The sequence below is a fragment of the Triticum urartu genome, chromosome 4A (genome assembly GCF_056163025.1).
Source record: "Triticum urartu cultivar PI428250 chromosome 4A, HENAU_Tu73, whole genome shotgun sequence".
NCBI lineage: Eukaryota > Viridiplantae > Streptophyta > Magnoliopsida > Poales > Poaceae > Triticum > Triticum urartu.
The window spans coordinates 277531121-277553321 of NC_141876.1; the positions used below are offsets into that span (position 1 = coordinate 277531121).

The 22201-nt window shown below is 46.5% G+C and overlaps 1 protein-coding gene and 1 pseudogene across 1 annotated transcript; both read left to right on the forward strand.

Annotated features, from left to right (window-relative positions):
• The first annotated feature begins 17723 nt into the window (after positions 1–17723).
• Positions 17724–20653, forward strand: LOC147975583 (uncharacterized; annotated as a pseudogene).
• Positions 20654–20656: 3 nt separating this feature from the next.
• On the forward strand, positions 20657–21921 carry LOC147975584 (uncharacterized). Its single transcript, XM_087520497.1, has 2 exons — positions 20657–20839; positions 20917–21921. The coding sequence occupies exons 1-2, from the start codon at positions 20657–20659 to the stop codon at positions 21919–21921; spliced, it is 1188 nt and encodes a 395-aa protein (XP_087376623.1).
• The last annotated feature ends 280 nt before the right edge of the window (positions 21922–22201 follow it).

Here is a 22201-nt window from a genome sequence, read left to right on the forward strand (position 1 = left end):
CCGTCGCAGGGCTTCGCCTAAGCACCGCTACAATATTATCGAGGATTATGGTGGAAGGGGGCACCGCACACGGCTAAGAATATGATCACGTGGATCAACTTGTGTGTCTAGGGGTGCCCCCTGCCCCCGTATATAAAGGATCAAGGGGAGGAGGCCGGCCGGCCCCTATTGGCGCGCCAGGAGGAGTCCTCCTCCTAGTAGGAGACTCCTACTAGGAGGGGGAAAGAAGTGGGGAGGGAGAAGGAAAGGGGGGCGCCGCCCCCCCTCTCCTAGTCCAATTCGGACCAGGGGGAGGAGGCGCGCGGCCCACCTTTGGCTGCCCCTCTCTCTCTCCACTAAGGCCCATATGGCCCATTACTTCTCCCGGGGGGTTCCGGTAACCCTCCGGTTCTCCGGTTTTCTCCGAAATCACCCGGAACACTTCCGGTGTCCGAATATAGCCGTCCAATATATCAATCTTTATGTCTCGACCATTTCAAGACTCCTCGTCATGTCCGTGATCTCATCCGAGACTCCGAACTAACTTCGATACATCAAAACTCATAAACTCATAATATAACTGTCATCGAAACCTTAAGCGTGCGGACCCTACGGGTTCGAGAACAATGTAGACATGACCGAGACATGTCTCCGGTTAATAACCAATAGCGGAACCTGGATGCTCATATTGGCTCCTACATATTCCACGAAGATCTTTTATCGGTTAGACCGTATAACAACATACGTTGTTCCCTTTGTCATCGGTATGTTACTTGCCCGAGATTCGATCGTCAGTATCTCAATACCTAGTTCAATCTCGTTATCGGCAAGTCTCTTTACTCGTTTCGTAATACATCATCTTGCAACTAACTTATTAGTTGTAATGCTTGCAAGGCTTATGTGATGTGCATTACCGAGAAGGCCCAGAGATACCTCTCCGACAATCGGAGTGACAAATCCTAATCTCGAAATACGCCAACCCAACATGTACCTTTGGAGAAACCTGTAGAGCTCCTTTATAATCACCCAGTTACGTTGTGACGTTTGGTAGCACACAAAGTGTTCCTCCGGCAAACGGGAGTTGCATAATCTCATAGTCATAGGAACATGTATAAGTCATGAAGAAAGCAATAGCAACATACTAAATGATCGGGTGCTAAGCTAATGGAATGGGTCATGTCAATCACATCATTCTCCTAATGATGTGATCCCGTTAATCAAATAACAACTCTTTTGTTTATGGTTAGGAAACATAACCATCTTCGATTAACGAGCTAGTCAAGTAGAGGCATACTAGTGACACTCTGTTTGTCTATGTATTCACACATGTATTATGTTTCCGGTTAATACAATTCTAGCATGAATAATAAACATTTATCATGATATAAGGAAATAAATAATAACTTTATTATTGCCTCTAGGGCATATTTCCTTCAGTCTCCCACTTGATCTAGAGTCAATAATCTAGTTCACATCGCCATGTGATTCAACACTAAGAGTTCACATCACCATGTGATTAACACCCATAGTTCACATCGTCATGTGACCTATACCCAAAGGGTTTACTAGAGTCAATAATCTAGTTCACATCATTTATGTGATTAACACCCAAAGAGTACTAAGGTGTGATCATGTTTTGCTTGTGAGATAATTTTAGTCAACGGGTCTGTCACATACAGATCCGTAAGTATTATTGCGAATTCTATGTCTACAATGCTTTGCATGGAGCTACTCTAGCTAATTGCTCCCACTTTCAATATGTATCTAGATCGAGACTTAGAGTCATCCAGATCTGTGTCAAAACTTGCATCGACGTAACTTTTTACGACGAACCTTTTGTCACCTCCATAATCGAGAAATATTTCCTTATTCCACTAAGGATAATTTTGACCAATGTCCAGTGATCTACTCTTAGATCACTATTGTACTCCCTTGCTTAACACAGTGTAGGGTATACAATAGATCTGGTACACATCATGGCATACTTTATAGAACCTATGGCTGAGGCATAGGGAATGACTTTCATTCTCTCTCTATCTTCTGCCGTGGTCGGGATTTGAGTCTTACTCAATTTCATACCTTGTAACACAGCCAAGAACTCTTTCTTTGACTGTTCCATTTTTGAACTACTTCAAAATATTGTCAAGGTATGTACTCATTGAAAAAACTTATCAAGCGTCTTGATCTATCTCTATAGATTTTGATGCTTAATATGTAATCAGCTTCACCGAGGTCTTTCTTTGAAAAACTTCTTTAAAACACTCCTTTATGCTTTGCAGAATAATTCTACATTATTTTCGATCAACAATATGTCATTCACATATACTTATCAGAAATGTTGTAGTGCTCCCACTCACTTTCTTGTAAATACAGGCTTCACCACAAGTCTGTATAAAACTATATGCTTTGATCATACTATCAAAGCGTTTATTTCAACTCCGAGAGGCTTGCACCAGTCCATGCACACTTTGTTAGCTCCTTTTGGATCGACAAAACCTTCCGGCTGCATCATATACAACTCTTCTTCCAGAAATCCATTCAGGAATGCAGTTTTGACATCCATTTGCTGGATTTCATAAAATGCGGCAATTGCTAACATGATTCGGACAGACTTAAGCATCGCTACGGGTGAGAAGGTCTCATCGTAGTCAATCCCTTGAACTTGCCGAAAACCTTTTGCGACAAGTCGAGCTTTGTAGACAGTAATATTACCGTCAGCATCAGTCTTCTTCTTGAAAATCCATTTATTCTCAATGGCTCACCGATCATTGGGCAAGTCAATCAAAGTCCATACTTTGTTCTCATACATGGATCTCATCTCAGATTTCATGGCCTCAAGCCATTTCACGGAATCTAGGCTCATCATCGCTTCCTCATAGTTCGCAAGTTCGTCATGGTCTAGTAACATGACTTCCAGAACAGGATTATCGTACCACTTTGGTGCGGATCTCACTCTGGTATACCTATGAGATTCGGTATTAACTTGATCTGAAGTTACATGATCATCATCATTAGTCTTCCTCACTAATTGGTGTAGTAGTCACAGGAACAGATTTCTTGTGATGAACTACTTTTCAATAAGGGAGAAGGTACAATTACCTTATCAAGTTATACTTTCCTCCCACTCGCTTCTTTCAAGAGAAACTCCTTCTCTAGAAAGGATCCATTCTTAGCAACGAATGTCTTGCCTTCGGATCTGTGATAGAAGGTGTACCCAATAGTCTCCTTTGGGTATCCTATGAAGACATATTTCTCCGATTTGGGTTTGAGCTTATCAGGATGAAACTTTTTCATATAAGCATCACAATCCCAAACTTTAAGAAACGATAACTTTGGTTTCTTGCCAAACCATAGTTTAGATTGTGTCGTCTCAACGGACTTAGATGGTGCCCTTTTAAACGTGAATGCAGCTGTCTTTAATGCATAACCCCAAAACGATAGTGGTAGATCGGTAAGAGACATCATAGATCGCACCATATCTAATAAAGTACGGTTATGATGTTCGGACACACCATTATGCTGTGGTGTTCCAGGTGGCGTGAGTAGTGAAACTATTTCACATTGTTTTAACTGAAGGCCAGACTCGTAACTCAAATATTTTACCTCTGCGATCATATCGTAGAAACTTCTATTTTCTTGTTACGATGATTCTCCACTTCACTCTGAAATTCTTTGAACTTTTCAAATATTTCAGACTTGTGTTTCATTAAGTAGATATACCCATATCTGCTCAAATCATCTGTGAAGGTCAGAAAATAATGATACCCGCCACGAGCCTTAACACTCATCGGATCTCATACATCAGTATGTATTATTTCCAATAAGTCAGTTGCTCGCTCCATAGTTCCGGAGAACGGCGTTTTAGTCATCTTGCCCATGAGGCATGGTTCGCAAGCATCAACTGATTCATAATCAAGTGATTCCAAAAACCCATTAGCATGAAGTTTCTTCATGCGCTTTACACCAATATGACCTAAACGGCAGTGCCACAAATAAGTTGCACTATCATTATTAACTTTGCATCTTTTGGTTTCAATATTATGATTATGTGTATCACTACGATCGAGATCCAACGAACTATTTTCATTGGGTGTGTAACCATATAAGGTTTTATTCATGTAAACAGAACAACAATTTATTCTCTTACTTAAATGAATAATTGTATTACAATAAACATGATCAAATCATATTCATGCTCAACGCAAACACCAAATAACACTTATTCAGGTTCAACAGTAATCCCGAAAGTATAGGGAGTGTGCGATGATGATCATATCAATCTTGGAACCACTTCCAACACACATCGTCACTTCACCCTTAACTAGTCTCTGTTTATTCTGCAACTCCCGTTTCGAGTTACTAATCTTAGCAACTAAACTAGTATCAAATACTGAGGGGTTGCTATAAACACTAGTAAAGTACACATCAATAACATGTATATCAAATATACTTATGTTCACTTTGCCATCCTTCTTATCTGCCAATCACTTGGGGTAGTTCCGCTTCCAGTGACCAGTCCCTTTGCAGTAGAAACACTTAGTCTCAGGCTTAGGACCAGACTTGGGCTTCTTCACTTGAGCAGCAACTTGCTTGCTATTCTTCTTGGAGTTCCCCTTCTTCCCTCTGCCCTTTTCTTGAAACTAGTGGTCTTGTCTACCATCAACACTTGATGTTTTTCTCGATTTCTACCTTCGTCAATTTCCGCATTACGAAGAGCTTGGGAATCGTTTCCGTTATCCCTTGCATATCATAGTTCATCACGAAGTTCTACTAACTTGGTGATGGTGACTAGAGAATTCTGTCAATCACTATCTTATCTGGAAGATTAACTTCCACTTGATTCAAGCGATTGTAGTACTCAGACAATCTGAGCACATGCTCACTAGTTGAGCGATTCTCCTCCATCTTTTAGCTATAGAACTTGTTGGAGACTTCATATCTCTCAACTCGGGTATTTGCTTGAAATATTAACTTCAACTCCTGGAACATCTCATATGCTCCATGACGTTCAAACCGTCTTTGAAGTCCCGATTCTAAGACATTAAGCATGGTGCACTAAACTATCAAGTAGTCATCATATTGAGCTAGCCAAACGTTCATAACGTCTGCATCTGCTCCTGCAATAGGTACATCACCTAGCGGTGCATCAAGGACATAATTCTTCTGTGCAGCAATGAGGATAAACCTCAGATCATGGATCCAATCCGCATCATTGCTACTAACATCTTTCAACACAATTTTCTCTAGGAACATATCAAAATAAACACAGGGAAGCAACAACGCGAGCTATTGATCTACAACATAATTTGCAAAATACTACCAGGACTAAGTTCATGATAAATTTAAGTTCAATTAATCATATTACTTAAGAACTCCCACTTAGATAGACATCCCTCTAATCCTCTAAGTGATTACGTGATCCAAATCAACTAAACCATGTCCGATCATCACGTGAGATGGAGTAGTTTCATTGGTGAACATCGCTATGTTGATCATATCTGCTATATGATTCACGCTCGACCTTTCGGTCTCCGTGTTCCGAGGCCATATCTGTATATGCTTGGCTCGTCAAGTATAACCTGAGTATTCCGCGTGTGCAACTGTTTTGCACCCGTTGTATTTGAACGTAGAGCCTATCACACCCGATCATCACGTGGTGTCTCAGCACGAAGAACTTTCGCAACGGTGCATACTCAGGGAGAACACTTCTTGATAATTAGTGAGAGATCATCTTATAATGCTACCGACAATCAAAGCAAGATAAGATGCATAAAAGATAAACATCACATGCAATCAATATAAGTGATATGATATGGCCACCATCATCTTGTGCTTGTGATCTCCATCTTCGAAGCACCGTCATGATCACCATCGTCACCGGCGCGACACCTTGATCTCCATCGTAGCATCGTTGTCGTCTCGCCAATCTTATGCTTCCACGACTATCGCTACCGCTTAGTGATAAAGTAAAGCATTACAGCGCGATTGCATTGCATACAATAAAGCGACAACCATATGGCTCCTGCCAGTTGCCGATAACTCGGTTATAAAACATGATCATCTCATACAATAAAATTTAGCATCATGTCTTGACCATATCACATCACAACATGCCCTACAAAAACAAGTTAGACGTCCTCTACTTTGTTGTTGCAAGTTTTACGTGGCTGCTACGGGCTTAAGCAAGAACCAATCTTACCTACGTATCAAAACCACAACGATAGTTTGTCAAGTTGGTGTTGTTTTAACCTTCGCAAGGACCGGGCGTAGCCACACTCGGTTCAACTAAAATTGGAGAAACTGTCACCCGCTAGCCACCTTTGTGCAAAGCATGTCGGGAGAACCGGTCTCGCATAAGCGTACGCGTAATGTCGGTCTGGGCCGCTTCGTCCAACAATACCGCCGAACCAAAGTATGACATGCTGGTAAGCAGTATGACTTATATCGCCCACAACTCACTTGTGTTCTACTCGTGCATATAACATCAACACATAAAACCTAGGCTCGGATGCCACTGTTGGAGAATGTAGTAATTTCAAAAAAAATCCTACGCACACGCAAGATCATGGTGATGCATAGCAACGAGAGGGGAGAGTGTGATCTACGTACCCTTGTAGACCGACAGCGGAAGCATTAGCACAACGCGGTTGATATAGTCGTACGTCTTCACGGCCCGACCGATCAAGCACCAAAACTACGGCACCTCCGAGTTCTAGCACACGTTCAGCTCGATGACGATCCCCGGACTCCGATCCAGCAAAGTGTCGGGGAAGAGTTCGTCAGCACGACGGCGTTGTGACGATCTTGATGTACTACCGTCGCAGGGCTTCGCCTAAGCACCGCTACAATATTATCGAGGATTATGGTGAAAGGGGGCACCGCACACGGCTAAGAATATGATCACGTGGATCAACTTGTGTGTCTAGGGGTGCCCCCTGCCCCCGTATATAAAGGATCAAGGGGAGGAGGCCGTCCGGCCCCTATTGGCACGCCAGGAGGAGTCCTCCTCCTAGTAGGAGTAGGACTCCTACTAGGAGGGGGAAAGAAGTGGGGAGGGAGAAGGAAAGGGGGGCGCCGCCCCCCCCCCCTCTCCTAGTCCAATTCGGACCAGGGAGGAGGAGTTGTGCGGCCCACCTTTGGCTGCCCCTCTCTCTCTCCACTAAGGCCCATATGGCCCATTACTTCTCCCGGGGGGTTCCGGTAACCCTCCGGCTCTCCGGTTTTCTCCGAAATCACCCGGAACACTTCCGGTGTCCGAATATAGCCGTCCAATATATCAATCTTTATGTCTCGACCATTTTGAGACTCCTCGTCATGTCCGTGATCTCATCCGGGACTCCGAACTAACTTCGGTACATCAAAACTCATAAACTCATAATATAACTGTCATCGAAACCTTAAGCGTGCGGACCCTACGGGTTCGAGAACAATGTAGACATGACCGAGACACGTCTCCGGTCAATAACCAATAGTGGAACCTGGATGCTCATATTGGCTCCTACATATTCCACGAAGATCTTTTATCGGTCAGACCGCATAACAACATACATTGTTCCCTTTGTCATCGGTATGTTACTTGCCCGAGATTCGATCGTCGGTATCTCAATACCTAGTTCAATCTCGTTACCGGCAAGTCTCTTTACTCGTTTCGTAATACATCATCTTGCAACTAACTCATTAGTTGTAATGCTTGCAAGGCTTATGTGATGTGCATTACCGAGATGGCCCAGAGATACCTCTCCGACAATCGGAGTGACAAATCCTAATCTCGAAATACGCCAACCCAACATGTACCTTTGGAGACACCTGTAGAGCTCCTTTATAATCACCAAGTTACATTGTGACGTTTGGTAGCACACAAAGTGTTCCTCCGGCAAACGGGAGTTGCATAATCTCATAGTCATAGGAACATGTATAAGTCATGAAGAAAGCAATAGCAACATACTAAACGATCGGGTGCTAAGCTAATGGAATGGGTCATGTCAATCACATCATTCTCCTAATGATGTGATCCCGTTAATCAAATAACAACTCTTTTGTTTATGGTTAGGAAACATAACCATCTTCGATTAACGAGCTAGTCAAGTAGAGGCATACTAGTGACACTCTGTTTGTCTATGTATTCACACATGTATTATGTTTCCGGTTAATACAATTCTAGCATGAATAATAAACATTTATCATGATATAAGGAAATAAATAGTAACTTTATTATTGCCTCTAGGGCATATTTCCTTCAGTCATGCCTTTTGGTGTTAGCGACCTTGATCGCCTCCAGCTTGTCTTCATGAGCTTCCTTGCAGTGGACTCGCACCAAGGACAGCGCCACGTCAGCACCACACCGGGCGGAGGACTTCTTCCATTCTTGCACTCGGTCAGGGATCTCGTTGAGTCGAGCCATCAGGGATTCCAGGTCATTTTGAAGCGTCGCCCTTGGCCAGAGCAATGAGTCGACTCGTGAGACTGCCTCCTTCAGACGCGCGAGGTAGCTTGTGATGCCGACGACACGAGACTCCAGTCGGAGCACGTACATTGCAGTTTCGTCGCAAACTGGAGAAGCGATAGGGTCCAGACCTGTCTCGACCTTTCCAGCTTCCTCGTCAAAGTCTTGGCAGAATTCTGTGGTCAAAAAAAATTTAGTGAGTCGACCGAACAAGATTCATTTGCAGACGTCAACACAGTCGGTTTAAAAGGAGTACCTTCTAGCATGAGATAGAGCTTCTTGGCAAGAGTCCTCAGATAAGCTTCCGTATCATTCCTCTTGTGGACCGCAGACTCCAGCTTTTCATTCAATACAAGTTTGTCCTTCTTCAGACGACTCACTTCTCGGTTAGATTCATTGAGGCAGGACTTCAACTTGTTCACCTCCCCTTCCAGTGCTCCGACTGAAGCCAGCTTCTGGTCTGCAAGGGCAGTTTTATCTTGGGCTTCCTTCTGCGCAGCGGCGAGGTCCGAGTCCTTCTTCTCCAGAGCCAACTTCATTTTCTCTGCAAAAGAAGCAATCGGATCAGACAAGAGTTCGAAGAAATGATTTAAAAAGACAGTCGACAGGCAGTTACCTTCCATACCAGCAGCTTCATCTTGAGCTTTCTTCAGATTCTGCTGGGCCAACTCCAAGTCGAGGTTGAGTTGCCTCTGCTTCTCCTCAAGTTCAGCAAACTTGGAAATGAGAGTACAAGACTTCTGCAGAAGGCAAAAGACGTGTCAATCGACAAGATCAAAGGTTGTTTACTTCAGAGTGGATAAAACTTAAAGAATTCACTTAGACCCCAACCGACTGCACGCAGTCAACTATGGTCTCGGGGACTACACCCAGCGGGTGCACTTGGCGTGCCCCCGCTGATTAAGACCCAACTCGATCGGTCCGCCCGGATCAGGTAAAAAAGAACTATTCAGACCCCGGCCGACTGCCAGTAGTCGACCGTGGTCTCGGGGACTACACCCAGTGGGTGCACTTGATGTGCCCCCACTGGTTCAGATCCCATTCGACCGGTCCGCCCGGGTCGAGTGGAAGAAAAGAAAGGAAAAAAGAACTCAGACCCCAGTCGACTGCCAGCAGTCGACTGCGGTCTCGGGGACTACACCCAGTGGGTGCACTTAGCGTGCCCCCACCGGTTCAGATCCTACTCGCCCAGACCGAGTGGAAGAGTGCAAATACCAAAGACAACAAAACACCCAATGGGTGTACAGATTCGACGCAAACAACAGGAGATTGTATGGAAGAAAATATTTCAGATAGCATATCCTGACAGAACAAGGTCAGTCGAAAGTTTACGTACCTGGACATTGGCCCGGAGAGCAGCGCTGGCGTCGTAAGCAGCCTAGCTATTCTCGTGCACCATCTTCATCCGCTCCATCATCACGTTAGCCTGATGGATGGCTTCCACAGCCGCATCCGACTAGTTTTCCGGGATAGGGTAGCTGGTGAAGAAGAGGGCAGACGACCCAGGTGCAGCAGCTTGGACCTCCGGGGCGTGAGATGGGACGACGGAAGGAATCACTGGTACAGTCAATGGTGCGGGGCACTCACTCGACAAGGGTACAGCGAAAGTTATAGAGGCCCCGCCCGCATCTTTAGATTGACGGACAATTCGTGTTGTCATTGGTCCCTGCTGAGACGCCTTGCCAGCTGCTACCTTTTTGCTCTTTCTGGGCTTAGGAGCCACATCTTCATCGTCGTCTGGTAGATCGATGACGTTGGGTCAAGCTGCAGGGAAGATCAATCGACCCCAAATAAAGCACTCGAATTCAATCGACCAAGTAATCAAGATCAAGATCATAAGAGTTTTTACCTGGGTTGGAGGTAACCGCGTCTTCCATCTCCTCGTCTCGGTACTAGTAGGAAGAGGTTCCTGATGTAGCAGTACTGCAAACGTCCGCACTCAGTCGGTCACGTTCTATTGCTCGAGTCGACCAAAAGAACAGGTCGGATGATTACCCGGAGATGGTGGGGACGGTCACTTTGATCCTGGGTAAAGCCTTTGGCAGTTTGGAGGAGGAGGCCTTCGGTGCTTTTGGCGCTGGAGGCGGCACGACCTTGAGCTGCTTTGGGGCCTTCTCAATCGGCGCTGGGGAAGACGTCCGAGGGCGCTTCGAAGATTGCCCAGTCGGCGCGGTCGCCAGGTCCGGGTTGCTCTCCGGGTCGTGAGCGTGCTTGGATCTCCTCTCTCTGCGAGGAGGCGAGTCGACCTCTTCGTCATCAGTCGAGTCGTCGCTCTCCTCGTCCTCCTCGGCATCCGAGTACCACTCGCTGCTCTCGCCCCCGCTCGCTCCTTCCTCGACATCTTGCCCCTGCATTCCATTAGGCATCGAGTACATATCAATGAGAGCCTGAAAAGACAACGAGCAAAAGAAATACAGTCGACCATCAACAAGGTGTCACACAGTGAATCGGGAAGATACTTGGCAAAGCAGAATCATACATGTTCCGGCTGGCGCGAGTGGTCGAATGGAATCACCCTCCTAGACCCCCGGGGATTGTCTTAGTTGCTAGTGATTCCCCTCAGCCACTTCTCCAAGGTGTCTTCACTAACGTCCTCTGGGTGGATCCGAGTGGAGTCCTCGAGTCCCGAGTACATCCACATCGGATGGTCACGGGCCTGAAGCGGTTGGATGCGTCGACTGAGAAAGACCTCCAGCAGGTCCATCCCAGTCACCCCGTCGCGGACAAGTTGGATAACCCGCTCGACCAACACCTTGACCTCCGCCTTCTCTTCTGGGACCACCCTCAAGGAGGAGGGCTTCTCCACTCGAGCTAGGGAAAAGGGAGGAAGTCCAGTCGACTGGCCCGGGGTCGGCTGGTCCTTACAGTAAAACCAAGTCGACTGCCAGCCCCGGACTGAGTCGGGAAGGATCATCGCTGGGAAGGTACTCTTGTTCCTCATTTGGATACCAAGGCCCCCGCACATCTGGATCACGTGCGTCCTCTCGTCACTCGGGTTGGCCTTCTTGACCGACTGGGAGCGACATGTGAAGATGTGTTTGAAGAGACCCCAGTGCAGTTGACAACCCAAGAAATTTTCACACATCGACACAAAAGCAGCCAGATAGACTATGGTGTTTGGAGTGAAGTGGTGGAGTTGAGCCCCGAAGAAGTTCAGAAAGCCACGAAAGAAAGGATGGGGAGGCAAAGAAAACCCGCAGTCGACATGGGTGGCGAGGAGAACACACTCACCCTCCCACGGCTGCGGCTCGGTCTCGTTGCCCGGGAGCCGCACCGATTTGTGGGGGGGGATCAGTCCCCCCTCCACCAGATCATCGAGGTCGTCCTGGCTGATCGTCGAGCGGATCCAGTCGCCCTGGATCCAGCCCGGCGGCAGGCCGGATCTTGACGATGATCCACCCCGGCTGGTCCTCTTGCCCTTCGCCTTCGCGGTCGCCTTCTTCGCGCGCTCCAACGCCACCGTCTTCTCTTTCCCCATGGCGGCGGATCGAGTCCGAACGAGGTTGCAACGCCGAGAGTGGAAGCGAGCACGGCGGAGAAGTCTGAGGAAGAAGGAAGAAAATGGGAGCGCGCTGTGGAAAGACACGGTCCGGTGCCTTTTATAAGGTCATTCCCCGAGTGACTGACTGGTAGGCCCAAATGATCTAACAAATCCCGCAACAGTCGCGCGCGCAATACGTGGCGAAAAAGGTGGGGCGGGGATTGAGGCTACCTGCCTAATCCACCCCGATTACCACGGCCCTGCCCGTCTGGCGCGCTTCCCAAAATTCGAATCCCGCGATATCCGCAAAGAGCAGAGCAACTTGTCAGACTGAAAACATCCTCCACATATCATTCGTAACTCTACCATGAAAGTTCACTCGACAAAAACTAAGAATGGACCAAGGCGACTGAAAAAGAAGTTGATGTTATCTCCGCAGTTCATTGATCCAGAGCAAGATATACTCATAGCACGAAGAATGAGTCGGAAGTGTTCTCAACTCCTTCCTCACTCAAACCCTGATCCATTCGCGGGCTAATGATGAAGCTATGTGCCTAGGGTAGGGTCATGGATCTGTCCAAGATACCCTCCCCAAGGACACCTCTAAAAGAACCATAAGCAGTCGAAGAAAAATCATCGTCCACTCGACCATAAAGCTATGTTCCACTTGACAGTCTTGAAGACACTCGACGAGGGCCTAACATCACTCAGGATGGCAACGGTTGGTCATTCACTCTGTAAACTTAAAGATCATTCATATCTCTTTATTACTAGCGTTACCAGTAATGCCCTGCCTTAATGTACGTTGAACCCTTTGTAATGTGGGCTGGCTGGGGTCCTGGCGCACTCTATATAAGCCAACCCCTCCTCCGGGACAAGGGTTCGCACCCCCTGTAACACATATGCGCATAATCCAGTCGACCGCCTCCGGGATCCGAGACATAGGGATGTTACTTCCTCCGAGAAGGGCCTGAACTCGTAAAACTCACGTGTACAACTCCTCCATAGCTAGGATCTTGCCTCTACATTCCTACCCCCCATTCTACTGTCATACTTAGAACCACGACAGGAGGCGCATGGAGGAGGATTAATGGGACACTTTGGCGTCAAGAAGATGGAGGATATACTTGCTACACATTTCTTTTGGCCAAAGATGAGACGGGATGTTGAGCGTTTTGTTGCTCGCTGCACTACATGTCAAAAAGCAAAGTCATGACTTAATCCTGATGGTTTATATATGCCTTTGCCTGTACCTAGTGTTCCTTGGGAGGATATATCTATGGACTTTGTTTTAGGTTTACCTCGAATAAAGAAGGGGAGGGATAGCATACTTGTTGTCGTGGATAGGTTCTCGAAAATGGCACACTTTATACCATGTCATAAAAGCGATGATGCTGTTAATGTTGCTGATTTGTTCTTTCGTGAAATTATTCGCTTGCATGGTGTGCCAAATACTATTGTTTCAGATCGTGATACTAAATTTCTTAGCCACTTTTGGAGATGTTTATGGGCTAAGTTGGGGACTAAACTGCTTTTTAGTACTACTTGTCACCCCCAAACTGATGGACAAACTGAAGTAGTCAATAGAACATTGTCTACTATGCTTAGGGATGTTTTGAAGAATAATAAGAAAATGTGGGAAGAATGCTTGCCTCATATTGAATTTGCTTATAATCGTTCATTGCATTCTACTACTAAGATGTGCCCTTTTGAAATTGTGTATGGTTTCCTACCTCGTGCACCTATTGATTTGTTGCCTCTTCCATCTTCGGAGAAGGTTAATTTTGATGCAAAAGAACATGCTGAATTGATTTTAAAAATGCATGAGTTAACTAAGGAAAAAATTGAGCGTATGAATGCTAAATATAAACTTGCTGGAGATAAGGGTAGAAAACATGTTGTGCTTGCACCTGGAGATCTTGTTTGGTTACATTTGTGTAAGGATAGATTTCCTAATTTGTGCAAATCAAAGCTAATGCCACGTGATGATGGTCCTTTTAAGGTGTTAGAGAAAATAAATGATAATGCATATAAACTTGAGCTGCCTGCAGATTTTGGGGTTAGTCCCACTTTTAACATTGCAGATTTGAAGCCTTATTTGGGTGAGGACGATGAACTTTCGTCGAGGACGACTTCATTTCAAGAAGGGGAGGATGAGGAGGACATCAATACCATTGTTACACCCACAGCTCCTGCTGCTATACAGACTGGACCAATTACTAGAGCTCGCGCATGGCAATTGAATTATCATGTACTTTCGTTTCTTGGTAACGATTCTAATGTTCATGAGAATATGATGCTGCCTAAATTGGATACATTTGTTTTGCTTACAAATGAAGAGCCTAGCTTGGACAAGAAAGATGAACCTTGGAGCAAGTTCAAGCATGGAGATGATGGCATGCGCAAGGGGATCAAGAACGGAGTTACAAGTGATGATTTCAGGACTTCGAAGCCACCATAAGGAGTGCATGAAGCCTTGGACGAAATATACAAGATGCCACTTCATAAATTTCGTCTAGAGGTTATTCTAGGTGCTGCGTCACCTTATTATTGGGCCAGGCCCATGTATTTTCGAAATACTTAAGTATAGGCTATTTTTAGAGTCTGTATGTGTGGGGAAACAAGAGTTAGGGTTGGTTTCGGACCCCTCCTCCAAGGGCCATGAACCCCCCCCCCCTCCTCCTCCATATATACAGCCCTTAGGGCGTCGTTTAGACTTTGGGTTTTGTTTAGATTAAAAGTTCTCCATAGCTGCAACTTCGCATACTTCGTTTGTGTCCAACGACCAGACCAAGACGTCACAGAACCCCACCTTCATTAATAAAGCTTTCCTCTTTTATTCACAATATCCAGATTGTAATCTCAGTTTCCTGCTTGTTCTTCGTTTGCTCGCAGGAAATAGACCTTCGTGGTCAGGTTGATCGTGCTCCGGCGTGGTCAATAACCCTCGGAAGTTGATTTAGCGATTGCTAAGGCGCGACGTCTTCGCATGTTCGTAGTCGGATCATCAAAGTCGACTCCCACAGAAAATGATATCTATCTCATCGAAACATCGAGACACCTTTGCCTCTATCACCCTCCCTTCGAACAAAACCATCGCCCGAGGTCCCCACGCACGCAGCAGCCCAAAAATCACCAACTCAACCCACATACGAGATCCACATCCAAAAACATAGTTCCAGACACGAACAGAGGTCCATGGACCAACAATTAAATCCATTGACCAAACCCCATGCTCACGCCCAGTCAATAAAAAAACAGCTTCACAACCAATAAACGAGGACGAGGTCCATCGACCAAAAATCAAACTTATTTAACCCGCCAACGAATGCCAGTTCTTCTTGGCGTACGAGCTCCATCGAGACACCAGTTATTCTTGGTGTACGAGCTCCATCCAGACGCGAACGCATGCCGCCAAAACAGAAATGCTGCTTCAATCGCCATCCGACCACATTGTTCGCATGTGAATTGTGAGAGCTACAGCCTCTGTTGATCGCCTCGCATGCCGAACCACAACCAGGGTGTCCAAACCACAACCAGGGCATCCAAACCACAACCTCCGCTCGACGGCTGCTGCTGCGTCATCTACTGAGCCCGCGTACCCTCTTCTTCCTCTCTGACAGCAAAGGACGGATATTCACCTTTGTTATGTTTCATGGTGCCCATCACGCCCTAGGTTTACCATCCTAACCTGTTTCAGCAAACAAAGTAGTTATACTACACTCCTGTTCAGAACTTCATAATGTTAGTACTCAGATTGCATCTCTAACTTTTACTCCAACTACATTGAACCTGCTTCATTAGACTAATCAAGTTCTAGAAATTTATACATGTGGACGGGTGCCAGATGGCATCTCAAATGTGTCTTTTCAGCAACTATACTCCATGCAAATGAATGACAGCAAATGTAATACACTCTGCACAACATTTCAACATAGAACTTATTCCCCAAAGTTACAAAATGTAAGGGGTTATGCCACCTTCTCTTGTGAGATTGCCACCTGTTCAGTTGCCACAATTAAGTTCATATTGGAGACCCTGATCCGTAAAGAATATTGCCATGTTCCGTAAAGGATATTGCTATAGTCATATAGTATGTCATATCATTTTTGTAATTCAATTCATATCATGTTTTAATGCAAAAAGACTGCAAGTTTATTTAAGCTTCTATAGGACAGAAAGATGTCACATGAAAGAGGGCATCTCTATCATAAAGTAAAAAAAAGGTATGTGTATGCCGATCACATGTCTGCACATAAGGTATTCAATCAGCTCCATAACTTAACTTACATTAATCTTGTCAGTTGTCGAATATGAGAGGACACCCAGATCACAACCCACCAATACACACCGACCACCATCTAGTTTTTTCATACGCAAACAAACAGGCACTACTAACTACAGTGTTTCATCTTCCGATGATGATGACAATGTGCCCACGCAACTTCCTATGATGATTCCTATAGCCGGCAATCTCACGGGCTTTTAGCCAGCGCCGCATGTGGAAACATCAATCGATATCGACCTTACACAAGACTTTTTTCAGTTTGCATTTGTACATTTGTTAATACAAAATGGTTCTTCAGGAAATCATTCTTGTGAAGGCACTTACTATGATCACCATGCATCATTTCGAGGAACAGAAAGTAGCATTGATCATAATATTGGTTTAGATATAGCACTTGGACTCGACGCTGAAGAAACTGTCGCCGAAGACATTGCTTCAAATGATATCATTAAATCAGACAAAAAACAGAAAAGGCGAGACCAATATATAGCACGGCGAAATAGATTAACACCTGAACAGAAGGAGAAAATCAATGCACGTCACAGAGAAGCTAGGAAAAAATAGAGGAGGAGAGGACTTCCCGTCAAAGAGAAGCCAGGCAACGAATGACACCAGAGGAGAAGCAACGGAGTAACACCCTTAGAAGGGCATCCTACCAAAATATGTCAGTCCATGACAAGCAAGAGAAAAATGCACGTCGAAGAACACGTCTACAAAACATACCACCCAAGGAGAAGCTAAACATGCTAGCTCATCGCAAGAAGAGACTCGAGGCTAGGCGCAACACCCCTTGCGCTGAATCCACCGCAATGCCGTGCCCTGATGCAGCTACCTTAGCTACACCCAACCTGATGTCGAGCACTCATGCGTTAGCATTCAGAGAATCTGAAGCTTCAGCTCCTTCACCCGGTTTGCATGTAAGGTTGGGAACAACTTTGAATCAGACGGTAATCCTCCCATCTTTACTCTACTTGTTGTGTCCATGTGAATTGAACCAGTATTTAACGGCTCCACAACGATGCAAGCGAGTACCTTAGCCATACCCTGGATGATAATGATGCCCCCAGTGGACTCATAAATTGCTAGAAGCAAACCAATGATCACCAAATAGACGACCAACAGAATCAAGCCCATGAGCAGAGGCAGGAGAGCAGAGCACAGCATAGGGCTCGGGAGCGAGCTCACAAACAAAGTATGAGAGCAAAGAACATTCAAGGGTGTGCCTTAAAATGAAGAGCGCGTGGGAAAAGCATACCAGAAGGTGAGAAGTCAGCTTTGCTAGATCGTCGTAATGCAAGCTTTAAAAAAGCGGAGGACTCCAGGCCCAGATGTAAGTACCTTCGATGTGAACAGAGCAGCAACAAGCTCAGAAGCACCGCCCACAGGAGTTGCTTCACTGGCTTCCTCCCCTTCATCAAGGATGCCGTCGTACACAATCGGGACCAATGGTAACCCTCTCATATTTACTCCCCTCCTGGTGTGCACTCACAATAAAAACCATTACTTACCGGCTCAACAATGTTACAGCTGACATGGAGGCCTTCCTTAGCAGCATCATGGACGAGAATGCACTGTTCGGTGACCTCATGGATGACGAGTACTACCTATTTGCTAGTTAAGGTACTCCGAGGCGCCTTTCGCTGCTCGTCCCTCTATAATATTGGTTTATGTTGTGCATCCTATCGTGACTTGTTATATCTCCACAATGTTTGCAGCATCCGACACTGATAGCATGGACCTCGATGAGCCCATAGACTCCTCCAACACAGGATCTATCGACCTAGATCCTTTTGACTATGTCTACTCGAACATCCTGAAGCACGCGGCGAACTGCGACCATTGCAAGGCCAAGAAGTTCCAGTACGAGACTGACGGCTTCTGCTGTTGGAACGGGGAGATTGAGCTAGATGAACCTGAGCCTATCCCAGAGCTGATGAGGTTATGGTCTAGCGCGGATGCAGACTCTCGACATTTCCGGAAGAGCATTCGGTTCTTCAACGAGCACTTCACCTTCACTACCCTTGATGTTAGCCTAGACAACAACTACACAAACATGAAGTCCAGGGTGTACACGTTTTGGGCACATGGCATTATGTACCACAAGGTGCACTCATTCGGTCCAAGATCTCACCCTGAACATCTGCAGTTGTACTTGTACGACGACGATCCCAGCTTAAGCCATCGTAAGGAGGCCACCAAGCAATTGTACCAGCACGTTGTCAGCAAGTTAGTGGACGTCCTCACGGAGAACCCCTACTCCCAACAGTTTAGGAGTTTGGGTGCCCTCAAGGAAAACCTTGAGGAGTACCGGATAGACCTCAACATTGACCAGAAGTTAGACCAACGAAGATATAACAGGCCCGTGTCATCCGACGTTGCTGCAATTTGGGTCGAGGGAAGTGATCTAGCAAACAGGTTCAACTACAGCATTACACTCTATGGGGACAACAATGAGAAGTATAGTATACATGCAAAAGATGGTTGTTATGACCCGCTCTCGTATCCCCTCTTTTTCCCAAGGGGGGAGATTGGTTGGCATCCAAATATCCTTAAGCACAATGTCCCTTGGGAGGTTGCACAACAAGCAAGAGGAAACCGTGATAACGATTCAGGTGCGCCTAGTTGGTATGCTTATATGCTAGAAGAAATTCTCTATCCTTCCATATGGTACCTAACCTTCTTATTTCATGTCTTTCCATAGAGGGGAACAGCCAGTTGTCTGTCTCTGTCAGGGACTACTACTGTTACCGGCTACACATGCTCCCTTTTATATTCAACCCCATACTGCATGGAGCACGCCTGTTTTAGCGGTGGGGTGTCGACATGTTCATCAAGATTGAGGGATGTAGGCTAGAGTGTATCAGGGACCACTAGACGGAGATACGTGCCGATCTATACCAAGGCCTTGTGGATAGCATCACGGTTGGGGAGATGTGGGCAAGCGTTGTTGGGAAGAGGATCTTGCTGCCAGGGACGCATCAAGGAAGCAACCGAGACATGAAGCGGAGGCATATGGATGCCATGGCACTGGTGCAGACATATGGGAAGCCTGACATGTTTTTGACTATGACATGCAATTCTGGCTGGGAGGAGATACTGAATGAGCTGCTTCCTGGCCAAACACCCTAGGATCGACCAGATCTTGTCACACGCTTGTTCAGGGCCAAGCTGGATACCATGAAAGAGATGTTGTTCAAAAAGAACATCCTTGGTGTTGTGGTAGCGCATGTGTATGTCGTCGAGTTCCAGAAGAGGAGCCTCCCCCATGCACACTCCCTGTTGATCATGAATTCAAATTATAAACTCGTCGTGCCAGAGCAGTATGACCGCATCATATCTGCAGAGCTCTCAGACAAGCATAAGTATCCAGAGCTCTATGCCATGGTCGTGAAGCATATGATTCACGGCCCATGTGGCAATCTTAATCCCAAAAATGTGTGCATGCAAGACTTGAGTGCAAGATCAAGTACCCACAGACGTTCAACTAGAACACCTTACACGGGAAGGATTCGTACCCGGTTTATCGACGATGGGACGATGGTCGCCAGGCTAAGGTCCGCTGTCAAATGCTGGATAACAGATGGGTCGTGCCTTACAACCCTTATCTATTGCGGATGTTCAATTGCCAAATAAATGTCGAGGTGTGCTCTAGCACCAAGGCCGTCAAGTACCTTTACAAATACGTATGGAAGGGTCACGATCGAGCTTCATTCAACATTGACCAGCCCGACAGCAACGAGGTTGTAGACGAGATTAAAAGGTACGTTGATGCGAGATGGGTTACTCCACCAGAGGTGATGTGAAGGATATTCGGCTTCAACCTTTCTGAGAGTTCACCGTCGGTCCTATAGTTGCCGCTTCATCTCCCTAATATGAATAGTGTCACGTTCAAAGTAGGAGAGGACCTGACCGATGTCGCCGCCCGTGATAATGCATCTAAATCAATGCTGACGGAGTATTTCCTGGCTAATCAGCAGCATGTGTGGGCTCGGGATATCCTGTACAAGGACTTCCCGAGAAGTTTCACATGGCAGAGACAGAAGTACTGGAGGCCAAGAGAAAAGCAGCACAAAGTAGGTCGAATTGTGTCAGCCCATCCAGCCGAGGGGGGCGGTACTTTCTGCGAGTGTTGCTCAACCATGTACCATACAAGACATCCTTTGAGGACCTGCGGACCGTGGATGGTGTGCTCTGTGATAGCTTCCGTGAGGCTGCCGAGAGATTGGGCCTCATCAAGGCCGACAACATGCTCGACGAGTGTCTTACAGAGTCAACACAGTTCGCGATGCCAGCCTCACTCAGGAGGCTCTTTGCAACAATCTTGGTATTCTGCGAGCTAGGTGACGTGCGCGGTCTATGGGATAGGCACCTAGAGGTGATGTCTGATGACTACAGCCGATCACACACGCGCTCAAAGGCAGTGGAGCAGATGGTGTTGCTTGACATCAGGGACATGCTATAGTCCATGGGCAAAGACATAGTGTTGTTCCCTCTTCCGAACATCGACGAGACCTATGACACTACTGGAGGCGAGGCCAGAGAAGTCACCAAGGAATCCTCCATCGTGGTTGTCGCGAACGACGTTGCGTTAGCGTCCTCGCTAAACCCTGAGCAGAAGCTTGCATACGACGAGATACTGGCGATGCTGGTAATGGGGGTGTATTCTTTGTCGATGGCCCGGGAGGCACTGGGAAGACCTTCCTATACAAGGCACTGCTCGCAAAGGTTCGAGGCGAGGGCAAGATCGCGGTGGCTACGGCGACATCAGGCGTTGCGGCTTCCATCATGCCTGGAGGAAGGACAACCCACTCGAGGTTCAAGATCCCACTCAGCATTGAAGATGGTGGGTCGTGCAGCTTCACCAAGCAAAGTGGAACGGCCAAGCTCCTGCACATGGCTTCACTCATCCTATGGGATGAGGCCACCATGACGAAGCGGCAAGCAGTTGAGGCACTGGATAATAGCATGCGGGACATCATGGGACGACGGGACCGACCATTCGGGGGAAAGACTGTCGTGTTCGGTGGGGACTTCAGGCGGGTGCTTCCGGTCGTCAGGAAGGGGTCAGATAATCGATGCGACCTTAGTTCGTACCTATGGAAGGGCATGCGCCAACTAAGGCTCATCACCAACATGAGGGCGCATAACAGCCCGTGGTTCACAGATTACTTGCTAAGGGTAGGCAACGGCACCGAGGAAGGCAACATAAGGCTCCCCGAAGATATTTGTGTGCAACCAACAGAAGATGGCGTTGACCTAGAGAAGTTAATCGACCATGTATTTCCTGATCTAGACGACAACATGGCTGATCCAAATTACATGACATCTCGAGTGATCCTCTCCACCAAGAACGACAACGTTGATAAGATAAACATGCGCATGATAGAGCGCTTCCAGGGCGAAGAGAAGATCTACCACAATTTCGATATTGCAGAGGATGATCCACACGGCTACTATGCCCCCAAGTTCCTGAACAACCTGACTCCCAACTGGCTGCCTCCGCATGCGCTCAAATGGAAGATAAATTGCCCCATTATATCGTTGAGCAACATTGATCCAGCTAATGGGTTGTGTAACGGCACAAGGCTTGTGGTCTCGGGTTTCCAGAGGAATGCCATCGCCGCAAAAATCGTGCTAGGGCAACATGCTGGTAGGAGGGTGTTCCTTCCTCGGATACCTCTCTGCCCATTTCATGACGATATATTCCCTTTCAAGTTCAAGAGGAAGTAGTTCCCTATAAGGCTCAGTTTTGCCATGACAATCAACAAGGCGCAAGGGTAGACCATTCCAATTGTCGGGGTGTACCTACCAGACCCGATATTCTCTCATGGTCAGCTCTACGTCGCATTGTCTAGAGCCACCGTGAAGAGGAACATTAAGATTCTCACCATCAAGGACAACGGCAAGGGTAAGGGAAAGGGCAAGGAACAAATCAAGAATTCAAATAAGCGAAAAAGATTTGAGCCATTATTAATGACCACGAAGAACATAGTCTACAAGGAAGTCCTTA

Excerpts from the sequence above, each read along its gene's own strand:
- LOC147975584 (XM_087520497.1), top strand. The coding sequence starts at position 20,657 with ATGGGCAAAGACATAGTGTTGTTCCCTCTTCCGAACATCGACGAGACC. Across the intron at positions 20,840-20,916 it reads ACGAGATACTGGCGATGCTG|GTTCGAGGCGAGGGCAAGAT; the intron begins GTAATGGGGGTG and ends CTGCTCGCAAAG.